Source organism: Schistocerca serialis, chromosome 4 (genome assembly GCF_023864345.2).
Source record: "Schistocerca serialis cubense isolate TAMUIC-IGC-003099 chromosome 4, iqSchSeri2.2, whole genome shotgun sequence".
NCBI lineage: Eukaryota > Metazoa > Arthropoda > Insecta > Orthoptera > Acrididae > Schistocerca > Schistocerca serialis.
This window is the reverse complement of record NC_064641.1, coordinates 715,619,571-715,640,802: the sequence shown is the minus strand read 5'-3', so window position 1 is coordinate 715,640,802 and position 21,232 is coordinate 715,619,571. Positions and strand designations below refer to the sequence as shown.

At 42.4% G+C, this 21,232-nt stretch overlaps 1 protein-coding gene across 1 annotated transcript in view; it reads right to left on the bottom strand.

Annotated features, from left to right (window-relative positions):
* Nucleotides 1-20,862, bottom strand: part of LOC126474719 (tyrosine decarboxylase-like) — a 122,015-nt gene extending 101,153 nt beyond the window's left edge. Inside the window, exons 1-2 of the mRNA XM_050102197.1 lie at nucleotides 20,614-20,862; nucleotides 15,152-15,691 (exon numbers count right to left, since the gene is read on the bottom strand). Coding sequence (XP_049958154.1) covers nucleotides 15,152-15,691; nucleotides 20,614-20,862 — 789 coding nt within the window. The remainder of the gene's footprint in view (nucleotides 1-15,151; nucleotides 15,692-20,613) is intronic.
* Nucleotides 20,863-21,232: the final 370 nt, after the last annotated feature.

Here is a 21,232-nt window from a genome sequence, read left to right as displayed (position 1 = left end):
GTTACCGAGCTCTGGAGCTGCTGTAGCTACGTGTCAGCTTGTAGCATAGATAAGATGTCGCGAGTTCGAATACATTCAGTGCTACATTTTTTAAAACGCAATTCTGCTCTCTGCTGAAGGTATCAATCTAATGGAACTTTGAACATAATTCCCTTCACTTCTCAACCCAAAGTAGTCGCATGTGGAAAAAGGGCTAACTACTGTGACATTTTGTTCTATTCAGGTTTAATAGACAGCAGGCAGCAGATGCATCTCGAAGATGTGCATGGAGAGCGCATCGTGCCATAATATGTCAGAAAAGTATTTTCTATATTAGCCGTCGTGTGGTAGTGATATTTTATTCTTCTTCAAACTTTGTTTGACAGCTTTAACTCAGAACAAGTTTTCTACATGCATGTAATCAATAAACTGCATGTGCATTGTCAGACTGTCATAGGTAACATCTGAGAATTCGCATATATCGTTGATGATTAATTTCTCTCTCACGTTTACTATTGTTTTAACAACACTAAAGGAAACCTTACGAAAATTGTGCACTGTATTATAAGAAATGAAATAAAACTAACCATGGTAACCTTACGACGAAAGTATCTGTAAACAAGCATGCCTCTATCGACACGAATTAGTAAAATACTACTCACTTAGATTTTGATTGGGTCTGTGTTTAATTGGTATGCTGTGTCATACTCAAGAGGTATGCAAATGTGGCATTTCATAAATATAGTTACGTATTCCTAGAAACCCAAAATTCGCTTGTCAGCAGCGGAAAGAGGCCTTACCTGTTGTGCAGCATTGTAAGTTTTTCAACATTGCACTATGAGCTGAAAGCATTTTCTTGCGATTTCCTTATTGATGTTTGATCTGACTGCTTGTAGCTCTTTCACAGAAGGGATAAAAACGTTACAGTCAGTGAGACTGGAACTGCGAACCGTAATAGACGCTTTTTCACAGCTCAGCACGTTACCACAGAGCTGGCGATGAGGTATGGGGCTTAGCTTCCTATTACGAGGGCAATAGTAACTAGAACTCGTAAACCGCTATTTGAATGTCGAGATTAGTTGCGGTTTCCACCTGCAACGACTTTCCTGGGCTGGAAACCGTAAATTTTCAATCTTTTGTTACCCTGCAAGCGATAATAACTCGGATTATTCAATGGAAATGACAGGTAAAATCAAGTGAACTTTGAGGCTTAATTCCGTGCACACCAGGAAGTAACTCGTCGATCACAGAGTTGCCAAACATACGTTGCCTTGTTGCCAAATCTCAGTTACAGTACCAGCAGGAAGAAGACGAACCGATGTGATCCTACAGCGGTCTGGGAAGTGACCATAGCTGGTGTCTCCAAGTCACGGCTGCTACGGCCTGGAATACGTAATGCGTCTGATTCGCTTTCTGTAACTAGGTTTAGGGACTGGAGCGTAGTTACTAATAATACTCAGAACTGACTGCAAACTGAGCATCATAAATCAGTAACTCTCATTGTTGTTTTTATATTTCTTTCGTAAGTGTACTCAAAACTAAGAAAGTCATTCACAGGCGTTTTCGTGCCTCGCCGATAGTCGAGCACAACATACAAATAAAAATAAAAAAGAATGTGTGTGTGTGTGTGTGTTTGTGAGAGAGAGAGAGAGAGAGAGAGAGAAATAAAAAGCAATGAGAGAGAGTGTAAAAAATTGTTGTAAAGAAATTGAATCATGGTATTTAAAGAAATCTTTCATTAAAATGACACGTTCCATATCATTACGAAATGTCGTATTCATGATCTATGGAACAAGAGTTAATCTAATGTAATCTAATCTAATCTAATCACATCATATTGATGATTAGCCATGAAGAGTCATGAATTACCGAAATTTTGGCCAATACCAGTAACCAAATCTAAACTTGAAAATAAAAGACGACAGTTTTTGTAATAAACCGTGACTCCTATCAAGACCCTTTCGTCCCTGTTATCGAACCACGAAAGATGTCTGATATACCTCCATTCTGAAGTAACAAAGTGTGCATGCATTTAAAGATGAAGTGCATGATGTGAAGTTCTGTGACGGAGATACGAACCCAACACGTAATCCGATTGTTAACTAAGAAAAATCAAATGTTACGTATCGGTTTTTCCTACGAGCCGCTAGGTGTCTGAATCTAAAATAAGGATACAAACTTTTGTGCCTAAGCGACAATCGAACTGCACACCTACCGTGCATCCACGAATATAGCTTAAGTTTCAGTTGCTTACTCATGAACAGTAAGATGTGTGCGTGTTTGACCAGAAATAACGACACCTGTTGCCATTGTTGGAAACACATGAACAGACATTGAAATTGCGCGTTAATTTTCACTAGCAGGTGGGTGTGCACTTGATAAAGCTAGAAATGAAATTATGAATATTTTTGAACTGGATCAGGTTTCAGACCCACATACTTACCTTCGGAGGAGACCTAGAGAAGATTGCAGTCTTGGGAAAAGGAACGAAATGACTGAACTATACTGTTCCGAGAGATTCAGATACTCCAAAGAGGAGATACGAATTCGAATCACAGTCCAGTACCAAATTTTTAAACGTCTCTAGTTCAATCAAGTACAAGTAAAATAAGAGCCCTGTCCCTTTAAACGGCTATCGGTTCATCAAATAAAATAAAATTTTCTAATGTAAGTAAGCTTACTGGCGACTGTATTTCTGTTTACCATGACTTCCGCTGTGTCATTTCCCAACGTAAACCGGCTCTGCCCAGTTGGTAATGAAGGAACATGATGTTTAATGCGAATTCTGGATTATAACGTCTTTCTCTTGAGGTTACCAGAGGTAAAATAAATCTGTTTGTGCCTCTTAAAAGTAAATGCCTGAACCCACGCATTGCACCTGTGATAGCTCGTTCCACCATACCATTGTGGCCACATTACCCAGCCCCAAGAGTGTGCTGTAACGGATGATGTGCTTAGCTTACAAAATTAGTCACGGTGGAAAAAATGCGAGTCTATTAAATGGTCGAGTAGAAGCAAGCTTCTGACGCAGAGATTATGCTATTCTCATGTCATCAGGATGTAAAGACTCTTCTAGGCATCATAGGCTGGATGTGAAGCCATTTTGATTTTTCACAAATTCAGCAAATTTCTTAGTTCGAGAAAATCCACTGTGAAGTGTGAAGTTGCCGGATAATTCGATTATTACTGTTATTATTAATATCATTTTATTCATACCGCTGCTGTAACACAAGTGCTTGAACATCATTTAATGCCTTTTGGTCACTATAGATGTAGTTTCCCATGAACAGGTTCTTTCCCTGTCTACGGAATCCTTTTCATGTTAATATCAAACACCAGCAATTACTCGTAGATTACTTTAAAACTAAAGTAATTGACGAAGACGTTACTTGGTAACAAAAACGCACTGCCTTTCTTCACTTACTTTCGCCTAGAAATGGCTATCGAGTACTGACAAACCAAAAGGCAAGAGATCTTACTGCCTTCCGATATACGTTGCTGTTAGTTCTTCCACATGATTTGGTCGACATGACCTGTTTCAAGTTGTGTATGACAGACAGTGTTTTAGAAAATCTATTGTTTCCCTTTGAAATAAACAGAAGTATTTTGATTCTAAGCTGCCCAAGTACAAAATTTTCGCAATATTAGTTCAAATTTAATATTCGCTTCTATAATGTAGGAAAGTATTTCACAGTCGCAAAACTCGCATCCGAAACGTTGACCTTACACTTAGTCGCTGACCATAAATTCTAGCTCAGAGTGACACCAGTTTAAATAACCTAATGTAGTGAAGACTGTTTACCAGTGCTCTTTCTCACCGGAAAATACGCAATTCACTCATTTGGCTCCATAAGTACACTGTAACAGTAATTTCTGTGTGAAATTTGTCAGTAAGCTTTTGCCTTCCAACCGGGAAAATACGGCAGAGTACGGCCGGTAACCAATTCACAAACCACGATTTAGTGCCAATAAGACGATTTCGTTAAACATTGTCGAAGCTGAGGGAATTTAGTTTCTGCTTAAATCGTCTTAAGCAGCAACAATCACAGATATCTCAAATAGGAAAAAGCTGAATATCCAGGTACGAAGGTTGTAAAACAAACTTCCCACAGTTTGTGTCAGGTTGATCTTTTCGTCTGATAACACTGCTTAAGTATTTTGTCTAAGAGGTATCACAAGTAGTATCCTTGTAGCTGTGGGAATCATTGGTTGAAAACGAGTTTAACACCAATGGGTACAGTGCTGCTAAATTTTCACAATTATTATCAACCTAAGTCTGAGTTCATCCACAAACTGAGGCATATTTATAATATTGGAGCTAGACTGTGTATCCTTGTCTTTCTTGAGTGGTCATTGGAAGGCGTTTACACACACTATGAATACTTCGAACGCTATGGTTAACGTTGCTCTCATAAACTACTTTTTTTTTTTAATTCTTCTGGGTCTTCAGCGTGCAATATGTGTTGTAGATACAGTCTCAGACCAAAAAATTGACCGCCGAGTCGTTCACGTAAGGTGGACAATACAGTCGTGCTCCTCTCAGAATTCTATGTCTGCCAATATGCTCGATCTAGCAACATGTAGACCGCGGCACTTCCCAGAGGAAGTCTTGACTCCAGTCTTAGTACATTACTCTTGACTACGACCGTAGTCTTGAGGTAAAACGCGAGGCCAGCTAATATGATATTGTAGATTCGCTTGAATTACACTCATAGCTTCAGCACCGAGAGGAAAGGGGCGATAAATATTTTGTCGATATGTGCTTTCAGTCGCCAGACGTCATATTAGCTGGTCTCGCGTTTTACCTGAAGACTACGGTCGTGTTCCAGCAGCGGTTTGAATAAAATTATATTAATAATTATATATAATTATATATAATTATATATTATAATTATATATAATTATATATATAATTATATTAATAATAACAGTAATAATCGAATTATCCGGCAACTTCACACTTCACAGTGGATTTTCTCGAACTAAGAAATTTGCTGAATTTGTGAAAAATCAAAATGGCTTCACATCCAGCCTATGATACATAGAAGAGTCTTTACATCCTGATGACATGAGAATAGCATAATCTCTGCGTCAGAAGCTTGCTTCTACTCGACCATTTAATAGACTCGCATTTTTTCCACCGTGACTAATTTTTTAAGCTAAGCACATCATCCGTTACAGCACACTCTTGGGGCTGGGTAATGTGGCCACAATGGTATGGTGGAACGAGCTATCACAGGTGCAATGCTTGGGTTCAGGCATTTACTTTTAAGAGGCACAAACAGATTTATTTTACCTCTGGTAACCTCAAGAGAAAGACGTTATAATCCAGAATCCGCATTAAACATCACGTTCCTTCATTACCAACTGGGCAGAGCCGGTTTACGTTGGGAAATGACACAGCGGAAGTCATGGTAAACAGAAATACAGTCGCCAGTAAGCTTACTTACATTAGAAAATTTTATTTTATTTGATGAACCGATAGCCATTTAAAGGGACAGGGCTCTTATTTTACTTGTACTTGATTGAACTAGAGACGTTTAAAAATTTGGTGCTGGACTGTGATTCGAATTCGTATCTCCTCTTTGGAGGATCTGAATCTCTCGGAACAGTATGGTTCAGTCATTTCGTTCCTTTTCCCAAGACTGCAATCTTCTCTAGGTCTCCTCCAAAGGTAAGTATGTGGGCCTGAAACCTGATCCAGTACAAAAATATTCATAATTTCATTTCTAGCTTTATCAAGTGCACACCCACCTGCTAGTGAAAATTAACGCGCAATTTCAATGTCTGTTCATGTGTTTCCAACAATGGCAACAGGTGTCGTTATTTCTGGTCAAACACGCACACATCTTACTGTTCATGAGTAAGCAACTGAAACTTAAGCTATATTCGTGGATGCACGGTAGGTGTGCAGTTCGATTGTCGCTTAGGCACAAAAGTTTGTATCCTTATTTTAGATTCAGACACCTAGCGGCTCGTAGGAAAAACCGATACGTAACATTTGATTTTTCTTAGTTAACAATCGGATTACGTGTTGGGTTCGTATCTCCGTCACAGAACTTCACATCATGCACTTCATCTTTAAATGCATGCACACTTTGTTACTTCAGAATGGAGGTATATCAGACATCTATCGTGGTTCGATAACAGGGACGAAAGGGTCTTGATAGGAGTCACGGATTATTACAAAAACTGTCGTCTTTTATTTTCAAGTTTAGATTTGGTTACTGGTATTGGCCAAAATTTCGGTAATTCATGACTCTTCATGGCTAATCATCAATATGATGTGATTAGATTAGATTAGATTACATTAGATTAACTCTTGTTCCATAGATCATGAATACGACATTTCGTAATGATATGGAACGTGTCATTTTAATGAAAGATTTCTTTAAATACCTTGATTCAATTTCTTTACAACAATTTTTTACACTCTCTCTCATTGCTTTTTATTTCTCTCTCTCTCTCTCTCTCTCTCACAAACACACACACACACACATTCTTTTTTATTTTTATTTGTATGTTGTGCTCGACTATCGGCGAGGCACGAATACGCCTGTGAATGACTTTCTAAGTTTTGAGTACACTTACGAAAGAAATATAAAAACAACAATGAGAGTTACTGATTTATAATGCTCAGTTAGCAGTCAGTTCTGAGTATTATTAGTAACTACGCTCCAGTCCCTAAACCTAGTTACAGAAAGCGAATCAGACGCATTACGTATTCCAGGCCGTAGCAGCCGCGACTTGGAGACACCAGCTATGGTCACTTCCCAGCCCGCTGTAGGATCACATCGGTTCGTCTTCTTCCTGCTGGTACTGTAACTGAGATTTGGCAACAAGGCAACGTATGTTTGGCAACTCTGTGATCGACGAGTTACTTCCTGGTGTGCACGGAATTAAGCCTCAAAGTTCACTTGATTTTACCTGTCATTTCCATTGAATAATCCGAGTTATTATCGCTTGCAGGGTAACAAAAGATTGAAAATTTACGATTTCCAGCCCAGGAAAGTCGTTGCAGGTGGAAACCGCAACTAATCTCGACATTCAAATTGCGGTTTACGAGTTCTAGTTACTATTGCCCTCGTAATAGGAAGCTAAGCCCCATACCTCATCGCCAGCTCTGTGGTAACGTGCTGAGCTGTGAAAAAGCGTCTGTTACGGTTCGCAGTTCCAGTCTCACTGACTGTAACGTTTTTATCCCTTCTGTGAAAGAGCTACAAGCAGTCAGATCAAACATCAATAAGGAAATCGCAAGAAAATGCTTTCAGCTCATAGTGCAATGTTGAAAAACTTACAATGCTGCACAACAGGTAAGGCCTCTTTCCGCTGCTGACAAGCGAATTTGGGTTTCTAGGAATACGTATCTATATTTATGAAATGCCACATTTGCATACCTCTTGAGTATGACACAGCATGCCAATTAAACACAGACCCAATCAAAATCTAAGTGAGTAGTATTTTACTAATTCGTGTCGATAGTGGCATGCTTGTTTACAGATACTTTCGTCGTAAGGTTACCATGGTTAGTTTTATTTCATTTCTTATAATACAGTGCACAATTTTCGTAAGGTTTCCTTTAGTGTTGTTAAAACAATAGTAAACATGAGAGAGAAATTAATCATCAACGATATATGCGAATTCTCAGATGTTACCTATGACAGTCTGACAATGCACATGCAGTTTATTGATTACATGCATGTAGAAAACTTGTTCTGAGTTAAAGCTGTCAAACAAAGTTTGAAGAAGAATAAAATATCACTACCACACGACGGCTAATATAGAAAATACTTTTCTGACATATTATGGCACGATGCGCTCTCCCTGCACATCTTCGAGATGCATCTGCTGCCTGCTGTCTATTAAACCTGAATAGAACAAAATGTCACAGTAGTTAGCCCTTTTTCCACATGCGACTACTTTGGGTTGAGAAGTGAAGGGAATTATGTTCAAAGTTCCATTAGATTGATACCTTCAGCAGAGAGCAGAATTGCGTTTTAAAAAATGTAGCACTGAATGTATTCGAACTCGCGACATCTTATCTATGCTACAAGCTGACACGTAGCTACAGCAGCTCCATAGCTCGGTAACTATTCCTCCAGAACTTTTGGATTTCACAGCACTGTGAGATTATGCATATGGCCAGGTCTTGACTTCTGAGAGACAAACAGTTACAGCTTTTCTTTTGGACTGAACGACGTTTTCTAGTAACAGATAGCGCAATAGAATAGCTCAAGTGGAAAGGAACACTTCCTATTTAAACTTCTGCATCCTACACTGTTGGCAGTTGTGTGTAGATGGCAGTTGCGTGATTTTATTTCTGTGATTACAAAATAGTCGAATGTATGCACTGGGTAGCCGAGGCAGCTAGTTCATGGTGATTCGGTCAACCAAGTAAATGAATTTACTGAACATGCTGCAAATTACTACAGGGAGCCTGTGTGTCAGAATTCTCATCCAGTGTGGCGCAACTGCGTTACGATAGAAAAATGACTCGCAGAGAAGAGGATTTCGTGGTCTGTTGGACGGATGGTAGGTTGTTATACCTATGGGCTGGGTTCGATTCCCACTTCCGTCAATGATTTTAGATAGGGAGAGACAGATTCCATTCTCTCCTGGCTACACCAAGTGAGGAGATATAATGGCTGCGTGGTCTGAAAATTCACATTAAAGATGATATTCCTTCTTTACCAAGTAGGCGGTAGGTTGAACCACAATAAAGTCTGGAGTGGCGACATGTAGAAACTCTATCACCAGTAACCTTTCTTATACTAGTTATTTATTTCAAGTGACGACACAAACGCTATGTATGGTCACAGGACACTTATTCCATCTTTTATTTGAGCTTCTGTATGTCGATAAAATTGGTTCTAAACTGGGAATGCAACTCAGACCGCCCTTAACGCGGAATTTGATCCCTTCGTGGCAATACAGCTCGGCTACAATTTGTTGTTTGTTCAAAACTGCAGATTCCTCAACACCTTCACATATTACGCGTGAATGGGATCGAATCCTGGCCCGGCACTAAAGATTTAATTATGTATTATCAAGCTCTATCATGAGAACACCTATCTGCTGGTGGATAATAATTTTGATTTTTAATGTATTTTCATTCGTTGTCAACACTAACGATATCTGACGTTTTTAACTCCCAGTGAGACACAGAACTATTTGCGAGATGACTGTAAGTTCAAGATGCTCTTCTGAGCAGCTGGTGGAGAAAAATTCGGTAGCTGACGTCTCTTTGTGTGTAGTCAAAACGATATGTGTGGGGCTCTATTCCCAGTGAGCGCTGAACTCTTCGTCATATTATTTCAGTTCGTCGTGTCATTTAATGTTCATACATATTCTCAACTAGCTGCTCGTGAATAACTTTAATTTTTAATGTCATTTTGTGTTAAATAGTTCAAATGGTTCAAATGGCTCTGAGCACTATGGGACTTAACTTCTAAGGTCATCAGTCCCCTAGAACTTAGAACTACTTAAACCTAACTAACCTAAGGACATCACTCACATCCATGCCCGAGGCAGGATTCGAACCTGCGACCGTAGTGGTCACGCGGTTCCAGACTGAAGCGCCTAGAACCGCACGGCCACACCGGCCGGCCCCCACCATCTGGTATCAATGCATTACCCTATCATCCATTATATATAATCACTTTCATAGTACACTTGATATTATATATGAGTAGGACACAAGACAGGACATAGATAATGTCCGATTGACGTCAACAGTGTGTAACATTTTACTTTTTTTGAATAGGACAATGTTCCTCTCCAATAATTTTTAGATTAATTACAATAAGCTTACGCTGCAAGAGAATTCGCTTGTATTTTTCAATATGTGGTCTGTTGTCGTTTGAAGGCCTTCCATAACATCGGCAACGTCGTGCAACTCCACCGAGGGCTGTCTGGAGTAGGGTGGAGATAGCAATGTGAAAGTTGCGAGCTGTCGAAGACGATCTTCATATTCCTAATGCGATTAGGACATCGTATACTCTTGACGACGTTTAGCACCTGTGCAGTCAGTCACCCAATTTCAGAATTCATTTTGAGTAATCCTGCTAAATTCCCTAAATATTGTCTTTTTATATGGATGAGTAATATGGATAGTCGTCACGTTCATGTGCCGTCTACAACGCAAATTTAATGTTACTATCCTAGGAACTAACCTGCAATACGTTTTGTATTTCATAATCGGAACTATCTGCATTAACCGTCATCAGAGCAATGTCAGGGAACAAAATGCAGCAGTGCCTTGCTACCTACTTGAGGACCTGCTTCAGTCGTGTTCTAAGGAAAGGGTAGTTGCTGGTTCACATTATATTACACTAGCGAGAAGTACCGACTTTTCCTTTTCTCTGCAAACATCCAGAACTAAATTCAGTAACTAAATGCTAAGAATATATTTGCATTGTGCCAACTCAAAGATCAATAGATATGGATATAGATATAGATACAGATTTTTATATTTAAAGCCATTCTCGTTCTGCGTTGGAATAAACATCATTCATTATTTGCTTGTTCTTGTTACGATTGTTATTGTCATTCTCTCACTCGCAAGAGTTTTCGCATTCCTATTTGGTATCGATGCACATGAAGAGTGGCTATGAAAGAAGGGAATACTGAATGTTACGTCATGCAGAATACACTCATTTACTTCGGCTCCTCGTGATCTACGCTACAGGAGAAGTGAGATACATAAAGTTGACAGTGTGAGGACAGACCTGGTAGCACAACTGTGCAACTACACAGTGTTACCAGATAAAATGGTGCTGCGGAATCGACAGTGTAGTACGGACTTTGCCACAGTAGCAGACAGCTGGTAATTTAGGACCATGACCGTGGATTACACTTTGGTCAGTGCTGGTTAGAGTGCTGCAACTGTAAATGGAAGGCTTTGTTTGATAGTATTATGCTGATGCTATCTGAATAAATTATGCCATTGGATACAAAGCGGTTTAGTTTTGAGACCTAACCCACGAGGGGGGAAGGCACAGTGGTCTGCTTCAGGAATTCCAAGCAATAAAACACAAAAAACAACCCAGGAAGGGAGACATACATTTGGAATCTGTTCATCGTTACGGGGTCAAACAAGAGGGTAACATTACTGAAACAATGATCGGGCTACTTAGTATATAATAGAGCATACAGATTTCAAGGAGGAAACGTATGAAGACGCAGACTTCCTCGTTATCAATATGTGCGGCATATCTTTCGTGTTAACGAAAGTAAATTCCCGCTTTACCTCTTCTTACGTGTCAAATGAAATGAATGCCATGAGGAATAGAATATTTGTTGACTGCGTCTCTTCTTGCTTCCATCCTTACCAACATATTTCTTCATTCTCGTGGTAATCAGGACATTCTATGTGTATGCTGCAAAAGATTGCAAGTGGACAAATTCGACATCGAGGTGCAAAGCGTTATATTCAATTCGAATAAGCTTCCGGTGTATTTTTACTTCGTTTGTATTTTTAGATGATTATGAACGTTACGGAAAATTATCTCACATGCTTTATGTTGAATGAGAAACATTGAATGATCCGTTTTGCTTTCCCTACGTTGAAATGATATAATGTCGGCGTCAACAGCCTTCTTCCACGCCGGAAGCTGAATTCAATTCGAATAAGCTTCCGGTGTATTTTTACTTCGTTTGTATTTTTAGATGATTATGAACGTTACGGAAAATTATCTCACATGCTTTATGTTGAATGAGAAACATTGAATGATCCGTTTTGCTTTCCCTACGTTGAAATGATATAATGTCGGCGTCAACAGCCTTCTTCCACGCCGGAAGCTGAAACTTGTATCATTCTGGATTATTGATAATTGAATGTCTCATATGTATACATAGCCCAGAAGGCGACGTCAGAAACCATCAGGGGAGAACGCCGCATAAAAACCAAACGTGCGCGCGCGTCTCCACTCTGAAGAACCGTATCGGAGAATCACGGCAAGCATTTCGCTGAAGAGCTGCCTCGTCAGAGAGCCTAGAAATGGCAGCGTCGTAGCAAGTATTTGTCAACACTCTGATAGTGCATTTACTCCCGGGTGTAGGTCGGCGTTACCTCGTTAAATTCACTTGACATTCGTTTTCCACATCGAAGACTCGTACGATATAATCCACTGCAAGATGACACAATTAGAAAGTATATTTAGTTTCTGGACTCCAAGAATGGCGTTCTTCACATAAGTAACACCTGTTTGTGTGTGCATTCGGGAGGACGACTGTGGAATCCCGCGCCCGGCCATCCTGATTTAGGTTTTCAATGATTTCCCTAAATCGCTTCAGGCAAATGCCGGGATGGTTCCTTAGGAAGGGCACGGCCGATTTTCTTCCCCATCCTTCCCTAATCCGAGCTTGTGCTCCGTCTCTAATGACATCGTTGTCGACGGGACGTTAAAACAGTAATCTCCACCTCCTCTGTTCGTGTGTTTAAGGTTGCGTTTTGAGGCTCAGGCAACATCGCAGTGACTATATTCCGCCTCTGGCCGCCAGTGTGTCGTTAGCTTAGAGGTTCCCTTGTGCGTTGCAGTGCTTGTACTATAAGACATAGCAGTTCGAATCACGGTAGAAGCCGCTGAGTACAACCTTTTATTTTCCATTTTAATTAATGGAGTTGCAAACTGCTAGTAAAAATTTCTTATGCGAAATCTGAAGAATGCCTTTAAACATCAATCTTCGTCCGATTTCGACTTAGTAAATTAAGTTAATATCATGGATTTCTGCTTTGCGAATTCCAAGGTGCTTCACTGTAAAATAGACCCTGAAAAGATTCAAACCGACTGTCAACGATATAAATTTGAGCTTTGTTCGTCATATAGGTCTAACATGTCAGAAGGTTGTTTATGAAGTGCACATGTTCATTAATGTAGTTCCCTTCTTCTAAATTTTTGCAATAGCATTTAACTGTAGACGTTTTCTAACACCGGCGTTAGCAATTCCTTTCCGTTCTCTGAAACCTTCAAAACGACAAATTTTTCTGGTTTAAATCTGATGACCTTAACTATCACTTCCGATTAACAATAAATACTTCATGAACCCATACATGGAACTCCAAATGTGCAGTGTTCCTGCACTGCTACAGAGCATGCATTGCTAGGTATTCACACAGTTTATCGCATAGACTTACCATAAGGAATGAAACAAGAACTGTAATACACTTTACACCACAGACGCTCACTCTGGCTTGACGAAAACATCCAAACATTGACCAAAAGTTGCACAAATAATTGAGTTTGAAAGGAAAAGAAACGATGTATGAAGCATTTATAAAATCATCGAATGTAGTGAGGTGGTTTAATTTCGTCCCAGTCTATAAAATTAATTTCGGGCCATACTCAGCTCTTGCCGATTAATGTAATATAATACCCGCCTACTAATCAGGGCGTCTGTCTCCGTTGCTTTTGAGCGTGAATGGAAATTGTAGAAATTTCGATAAAGAACGGGGGAGTGCAGCGCCGCTGCTGTCGCCACGGCCGCTGCCAGTAGCCAGCAAATGGATCCCGGAGCTTTGCCGCATACGGCGTCCAGAGGAGTACAGTCTGCAGGAAATCTGCCGCAAAATCGTTACTGGATAAAATTTTGATATCGGTGTGTCACAAAGCGAAATAGATTGAATCTGCGCTACCATTACATTCACGTCTTCAGCATTCAGACAGAAGAGGCTATAAAAATATTTTATGCCAGCTGCTCTCGATCCACTGACATTATGAACAGAAACAACGCACGCTACCGCTAGACCACAGGCGTAATCAGACTAGAGCTTTTCTATCATGGGACAAGTTTTCCTCCAGGAAGTGCCGCAGTCTACAGTGTTGCCAGATTGTGCAGATAACTAGACTTAGAGAATTAGCGAGTTGGCCAGTTTTTTTGTCCCATGTCGCGATCGGCGCGGACTTAGCCTCTGAAGCGGCCGGCCGCCGGTCAAGTTTTATGTCAAAGAGTGTACATTGTCCTCACAGTCGAACGTATAAGACACTACACATTTCACTGACTCATCTTGCAGAAACGCAAATATTTCATTTGAAACTTGTTTCTCTGCGAAATTCCTTGGATTCCTTACTGACGAAATGTCAACTCCGGCAGCTGTTGTTTTAGACGTAATGCATTGTTAGCACTGTCTATCATTGTCATCACTCTGATTTGTATCAACATCACTAGCAGTGTAGCACTATTGTGAGTTATTAAAAAAATGGTTCAAATGGCTCTGAGCACTATGGGACTTAACTTCTAAGGTCATCGGTCCCCGAGAAATTAGAACTATTTAAACCTAACTAACCTAAGGACAGCACACACATCCATGGCCGAGGCAGGATTCGAACGTGCGACCGTAGCGGTCGCGCGGTTCCATACTGTAGCGCCTAGAACCGCTCGGCCACCCCGGCTGGCCTCGAGTTACTCGTCAACTAAGCAGTTTGACTGGACTTTGTAGCTTCATGCTGTTCTCACCTCTGAATACCTGCAGTCCCGTTCCACGTTGCATTTATCAGCCAATATTGTGATCGCATGGTAGACAATACGTGGTGCGTCGAATACTGTGAACATCACTGTCCTTTTCCTACCTCGCACTGCCGGCCGCGGTTGCCGAGTGGTTCTAGGCGCTACAGTCCGGAACCGCGCAACTGCTACGGTCGCAGGTTCGAATCCTGCCTCGGGCGTGGATGTGTGTGATGCCCCTAGGTTAGTTAGGTTTAGGTAGTTCTAAGTTATAGGGGACTGATGAACTCATATGTTAAGTCCCATAGCGCTCAGAACCATTTGAAACATTTGAGCCTACTTCGCACTCAAGGGGTTCCTTGTTAGAGTTCTTGGCGTCCAGCCGCCGGCCTGGTTTTATGTCAAAGAGTGTACATTTTCTATAAGGTGTACGGAGGCAAGTAAGAGAAATTATGGCTATTTGGGAGTGGAGCAGCAAACGAATGATTAATAGTGGTACAAGGTAGCCTCCACCATGCAGATTATGGTGGTTTGCGCAGTTTGTATGTAAATGTGAGACAAGGGAGTCACATAAGATGAGCTTTCTGAGGTACGTTTGAGATGAGAGAAAACGTAGCTCTTGATCCCTACCGGATACTCAGACAACAATAGAAGTCTTATCAGAGGTTTTGCCTTGTGCGAGAGAGGGAAGTAACGTAACATTGGACTCGGCACACAGTGTGCAACTCACCTCGACGAGGTTCATTAGCTGCAGGCGGCGGTCGCTGTTGACGAATGCCCTGAAGCGCTCCGCCAGCAGGCAGTGGTTACGGATGTGCTTCTGTAGGTTGTGCAGCCCGTAGCTGCGTAGGGTGAACCACAGCTTGAGGGCTCGGAAGCGGCGAGACAGTGGCACCCCCCAGTGGCGGTAGTCGATGCTTTCGTTCTGCTGCTCGTACTGCAGGTACGTCGGGTTGACGACGAGGCCCTCGATCAGCCGCAGGTAGTCGCTCGTCCAGAAGCACGTGCAGTCGTGGTTGACGAGCGCCCACTTCTCGGGGCACACGCTGATGGAATTGGCGTATTCGATCCCCAGGCTGAGGTGGCGCATCTCGGGACAAAGCAGCGCGTTGCCGCCGTACGAGGCGTCCACGTGCAACCAAATGGTTGGGTACTCTTGGCAGACGGCGCCGATTGACTTCAAGTTGTCCGAAGCAGCCGTCGCGTACGTGCCAATCGTAGCCACCACATAGAACGGCACGAATCCTTTATCCACGTCGGCTTCTATTGCCTGCTCCGTACAGAGAAAGAAAACAGAATTATAATTATCTGAACTAGTTGCTGTTAAATCAAGGGAATTGCTAGTACTTTGACCTAAAATATTCAAGGCACATCATTTGCAGTGTAGTTCTTATATCTACAGGACTGGCAAAACTAGCATGAATAATCTAGTATAACACTGATTAATTTTCTGAGTTAATTTACTGTACCATGAAAGTTATTAGATAAATGAATTTTCATATTAGAGCTTATAATTATTTTCTTTGAAAAGTTCCTTCCTAACTGAAACATCAATACTTAAGGGTTGAGTCATGTGTTACATTGGCAATCCGTGTCAAGATTATGAACCCAATTTCCCTGGACCAACTGTAGTTAGTTTTTAGCAGTATTTTTTTATCTATTGTTGAGCCTTGCAGTGTTGCTGTTTCTGCCAGTACTTCATTTTGCATGTGAGATTCACAATACATGATTGCTTCATTTCCTTTGCGCAATGTATGTTCTATCAGTTTCTTGAATTTACCAAGGCCATATGTCAGTGTAGTGCTTCAGGTTACGTTCTTATACAGATAGACATTACAGTTTTTTCTCTACAGTTACGTTTTTTTTCCAAATAGTTCGCACTGACCAAGTTTATTGAACGTGAAATTATTGGTTTGCTTATTTATTTGCTTATGAATGAGATCAATTTACACACACACACACACACACACACACACACACACACACACACACACACACACACACACACAGATCGAGCGAGATGGTGCAGTGGGCCGGCCGCGGTGGTCTAGCGGTTCTAGGCGCTCAGTCCGGAGCCGCGCGACTGCTACGGTCGCAGGTTCGAATCCTGCCTCGGGCATGGATGTGTGTGATGTCCTTAGGTTAGTTAGGTTTAAGTAGTTCTAAGTTCTAGGGGACTGATGACCATAGATGTTAAGTCCCATAGTGCTCAGAGCCATTTTTTTTTTTTTTTTGGTGCAGTGGTTAGCACACTGGACACGCATTCGGGAAGACGACGGCTAAAAGCCGCGCCCGGCCACACTGATTTAGGTTTCCCGTGATTTCCCTAAATCGCTTCAGGCAAATGCCGGGATGGTTCCTTTGAAAGGGCACAGCCGGCTTCCTTCCCAATCCTTCCCTAATCCGATGGACCGATGAACTCGCCGTTTGGTCCCCTCCCCCAAATCAACAACCAACTCCAAACACACAGGATTCCTTTCAATTTCATGTAAGTGATGTGGATTTCAGCTTAGTAGCACATTTAGGTTGTCAGTTCACATCCCCAGGTTTGTATTTAAGATAACACACGCTCAGGTAAAGCCTACTCACTTACGCCACGGCCTGATCTAAAGCGACCAGGCAGACATTCTGTAAGAGCGTAAACCAGTCTAATAGTTGCCTCGGTTGTGACGCATCAAGTTCGACAAACATAAAAGACGATCCACAGACATTAGAGTAAAGGAGAGAAATGCAGATACATTCTTAATCAACGCGATTAAACAAGTTTGCCAACATGGGTGTGGGTATTTCCTGCAACAGAATGATGCCATCCGTCGACATTCGTGGGTATTTGGACTTGATGGAGCAGTTCAGTTTTTGCAAAGTGCCTACGTATCGCTGTGCGTTAGTTATGGCATCCTGTCTTTGAAACTAAATGAGCAGTGGGCCATTGCAGTTCAAGAAAAAGGTCACCATGACTTTCCCGGAGCTGGCGTGCGTGTTTCGACTACGGTGCAGGACTTTCACTGGGAAGCCCTTACACATCCTCCACAACGTCTCGATCTTCCCCCTTCCGATTTCCAAATTTCTGGAGCCCCGAGGAAAGATATTCGTGGTTGGCGATTTGTTTTGGACGACGAGGTGCATGCCTGGGTACTATCACGGTTCTGAAAGCAAACACGAACATCTTTCGGTGAAGGCATTGACCGTCTTGCCTCATTGTCTCATAGTGGGACAAATATGTTAACAGCTGTCGCGATTACTTTTTAAGTAATGAACAGGTTAGTTGTTGTTTTTCCACCTGCCTCATTTTTATTTCAATTCCCCTTACAACAGTATTTTGAGGAGGTATGAGGATGTCTGACTATATGAAGAGTGAACTGCAAACTCAACTTTCAACAGTTAGCCGCGTCGAAAAACGCTAGAAGTGAATAGCTTGTCCGCGGGCTACAAACACCTATGGAAATAATATTTCGATTGTGACCGAAGATAGTTCGGAGACAGTTTCATGTGTTTTCTTCACAGCGGGTACGACAACAATGAATTTATTAAAAGAAGGTGGCACTTTCCACTTCTGCTGTTTCAATTTTATCAATTCACGACAAAAAAAGTGAAAAATACCACCATTATTACAGTATTGCAGTGCGCATCATGTTGTAAAGTGGTTTGTACAGAGAAAAGAAAAAGGGAGAGAGAGATAGAGAGACTGATAGGGAAACGAGGAGGCAAAGGGTAGGAAACTGGTCTGTACTTAGACAGATGGTTCAAATGGCTCTAAGCGCTATGGGATTTAACATCTGAGGTCATCAGTCCCCTATACTTAGAATTACTTAAACCTAAGTAACCTAAGGACAGCACACACATCCATGCCCGAGGCAGGATTCGAACCTGCACCCGCAGCAGCGGCGCAGTTCCGGACTGAAGTACCTAGAACGGCTCGGCCACAGCGGCCGGCTACATATATATATATACCAGGTGGTTATAATCGAAGTACATCTTTCTCGTATTCACAGATCCAGATTTCCACCTGTATCCAAATATTTGAACTAACATCTTCCTCATAAATCGGCTTCGCATTAACATATTAGAATATTTACCAAGTTTCGCTGTCATACAATAATTACAGCCCACTCTGGAACTCTGTGAATAGCTGCACTTTAATTATAGACATCTGGTAGGTAGATACACTATTGGCCGTTAAAATTGCTACACCACGAAGATGACGTGATACAGACGCGAAATTTAACCGACAGGAAGAAGATGCTGTGATATGCAAATGATTAGCTTTTCAGAGCATTCACTCAAGGTTGGCGGCGGTGGCGACACTTACAACCGTGCTGACATGAGGAAAGTTTCCAACCGATTTCTCATACACAAACAGTAGTGGATCGGCGTTGCCTGGTGAGACGTTGTTGTGATGCCTCGTGTAAGGAGAAGAAATGCGTACCATCACGTTTCCGACTTTGATGGACGACGGTTCAATCCCGCGTCCGGCCATCCTGATTTAGGTTTTCCGTGATATCCCTAAATCGCTACAGGCAAATGCCGGGATGGTCCCTTTCAAAGGGCACGGCCGACTTCCTTCCCCGTCCTTCCCTAATCCGATGAGACCGATGACCTCGCTGTCTGGTCTCCTTCCCCAAAAACAACCAACAACCAACCGACTTTGATAAAGGTCGGATTGTAGCTTATCGCGATTGCGGTTTATCGTATCGCGACATTGCTGCTCGCGTTGGTCGAGATCCAATGACTGTAAGCAGAATATGGAATCGGTGGGTTCAGGAGGGTAATACGGAACGCCGCGCTGGATCCCAACGCCCTCGTATCACTAGCAGTCGAGATGACAGTCATCTTATCCGCATGGCTGTCACGGATCGTGCAGCCACGTCTCGATCCCTGAGTCAACAGATGGGGACGTTTGCAAGACGACAACCATCTGCACGAACAGTTCGACGACGGTTGCAGCAGCATGGACTATCAGATCGTAGACCATGGCTGCTGTTACCCTTGACGCTGCATCACAGACAGGAGCGCCTGCGATGGTGTACTCAACGACGAACCTGGGTGCACGAATGGCAAAACGTCATATTTTCGGATGAATCCAGGTTCTGTTTACAGCATCATGACGGTCGCATCCGTGTTAGGCGACATCGCGGTGAAAGCACACTGGAAGCGTGTATTCCTCATCACCATACTGGCGTATCACCCGGCGTGATGGTATGGGGTGCCATTGGTTACACGTCTCGGTCACCTCTTGTTCGCATTGACTACACTTTGAACAGTGGACGTTACATTTCAGATGTGTTACGACCCGTGGCTCTACCCTTCATTCGATCCCTGCGAAACCCTCCATTTCAGCAGGATAATGCACGACCGCATGTTGCAGGTCCTGTTCGGGCCTTTCTGGATACAGAAAATGTTCGACTGCTTCCCTGGCCAGCACATTCTCCAGATCTCTCATCAACTGAAAATGTCTGGTCAATGGTGGCGGAGCAACTGGTTTGTCACAATACTGCAGTCACTACTCTCGATGAACTGTGGTATCGTGTTAAAGATGCATGGGCAGCTGTACTTGTACACGCCGTCCGAGCTCTATTTGACTCAATGCCCAGGCGTATCAAGGCCGTTATTACGGCCAGAGGTGGTTGTTCTGGGTCTGATTTGTCAGGATCTATGCACCCAAATTGCGTGAAGGTGTAATCACATGTCAGTTCTAGTATAATATATTTGTCCAACGAATACCCGTTTATCATCTGCATTTCTTCTTGGTGTAGCAATTTTAATGACCAGTAGTGTAGATAGGTAGATCGAACAATAGGGAAGGCTGGAGGAGAAAGGGTCAGCTTACGAGATAGGTAAGGGGAGACACCTATGAACTACAATGAACAAAACTATATCGCTCTGAAGTACGGTTACGAGGCAACGTGAGGTAAAGCAAAATTGGCATCCAGCTTTTCTCACCGTAAAATGAGTGAACGGATATTAAAACACTTCGGCTGCAGCGGTTGGTGAAGGTAAATGTGTAGAAGAGTTAAAAAATGGGCCTGTTTGGACGCGACCTGCTCTAGTCTGCTGATTACCTATATGAGGACTCGTGGTTGACTACTGGTTAGTTGCTCGGGTCAACGCCACAAGCTGTGGAGATAAAAGGAGTGCAGCTTCCGCATGTCTTCATGTTGAGCGCCTCGCTTTAAGAACAGCAGAGTGACTTGCCCGCCTGAGCCTCTCTGCGCTGAGGCAGTCGCTGCGGTCGGCGTCCAGAACGCGCAGCTGCACCATACAAAGGCGCGCGGCTTTCTGGACGCTGCAGTGCGCCTCTGTGGAGCAGTAGGCGGTCAGCATGCGCAGTCGGTCCACCGTCTCGTCGATATCGTCCAACTGCCTCTGGCTGGTCCGCGTCGGAACGGTGGGAGGGCGCTGACGGGGGCTGCCCTTCGTCATCTGGTAGCGCGCCGCCAGCATTGAGATCAGCAGCGCGTCGCTTTCAGAGGGCTTTAGAAGATGAAATCGTGACGATTAAGTCACAATCCAGTTGTCGTCCTTTGATACATTACATGTTGACAGACGAAAAAAATGATACATAATTAAACAATAATCAGATAAAAATACAAAAACATTCATCATCATCATCATCATCATTTAAGACTGATTATGCCTTTCAGCGTTCAGTCTGGAGCATAGTCCCCCTTATAAAATTCCTCCATGATCCCCTATTCAGTGCTAACATTGGTGCCTCTTCTGATGTTAAGCCTATTACTTCAAAATCATTCTTAACCGAATCCAGGTACCTTCTCCTTGGTCTAACGCGACTTCTCCTACCCTCTACTGCTGA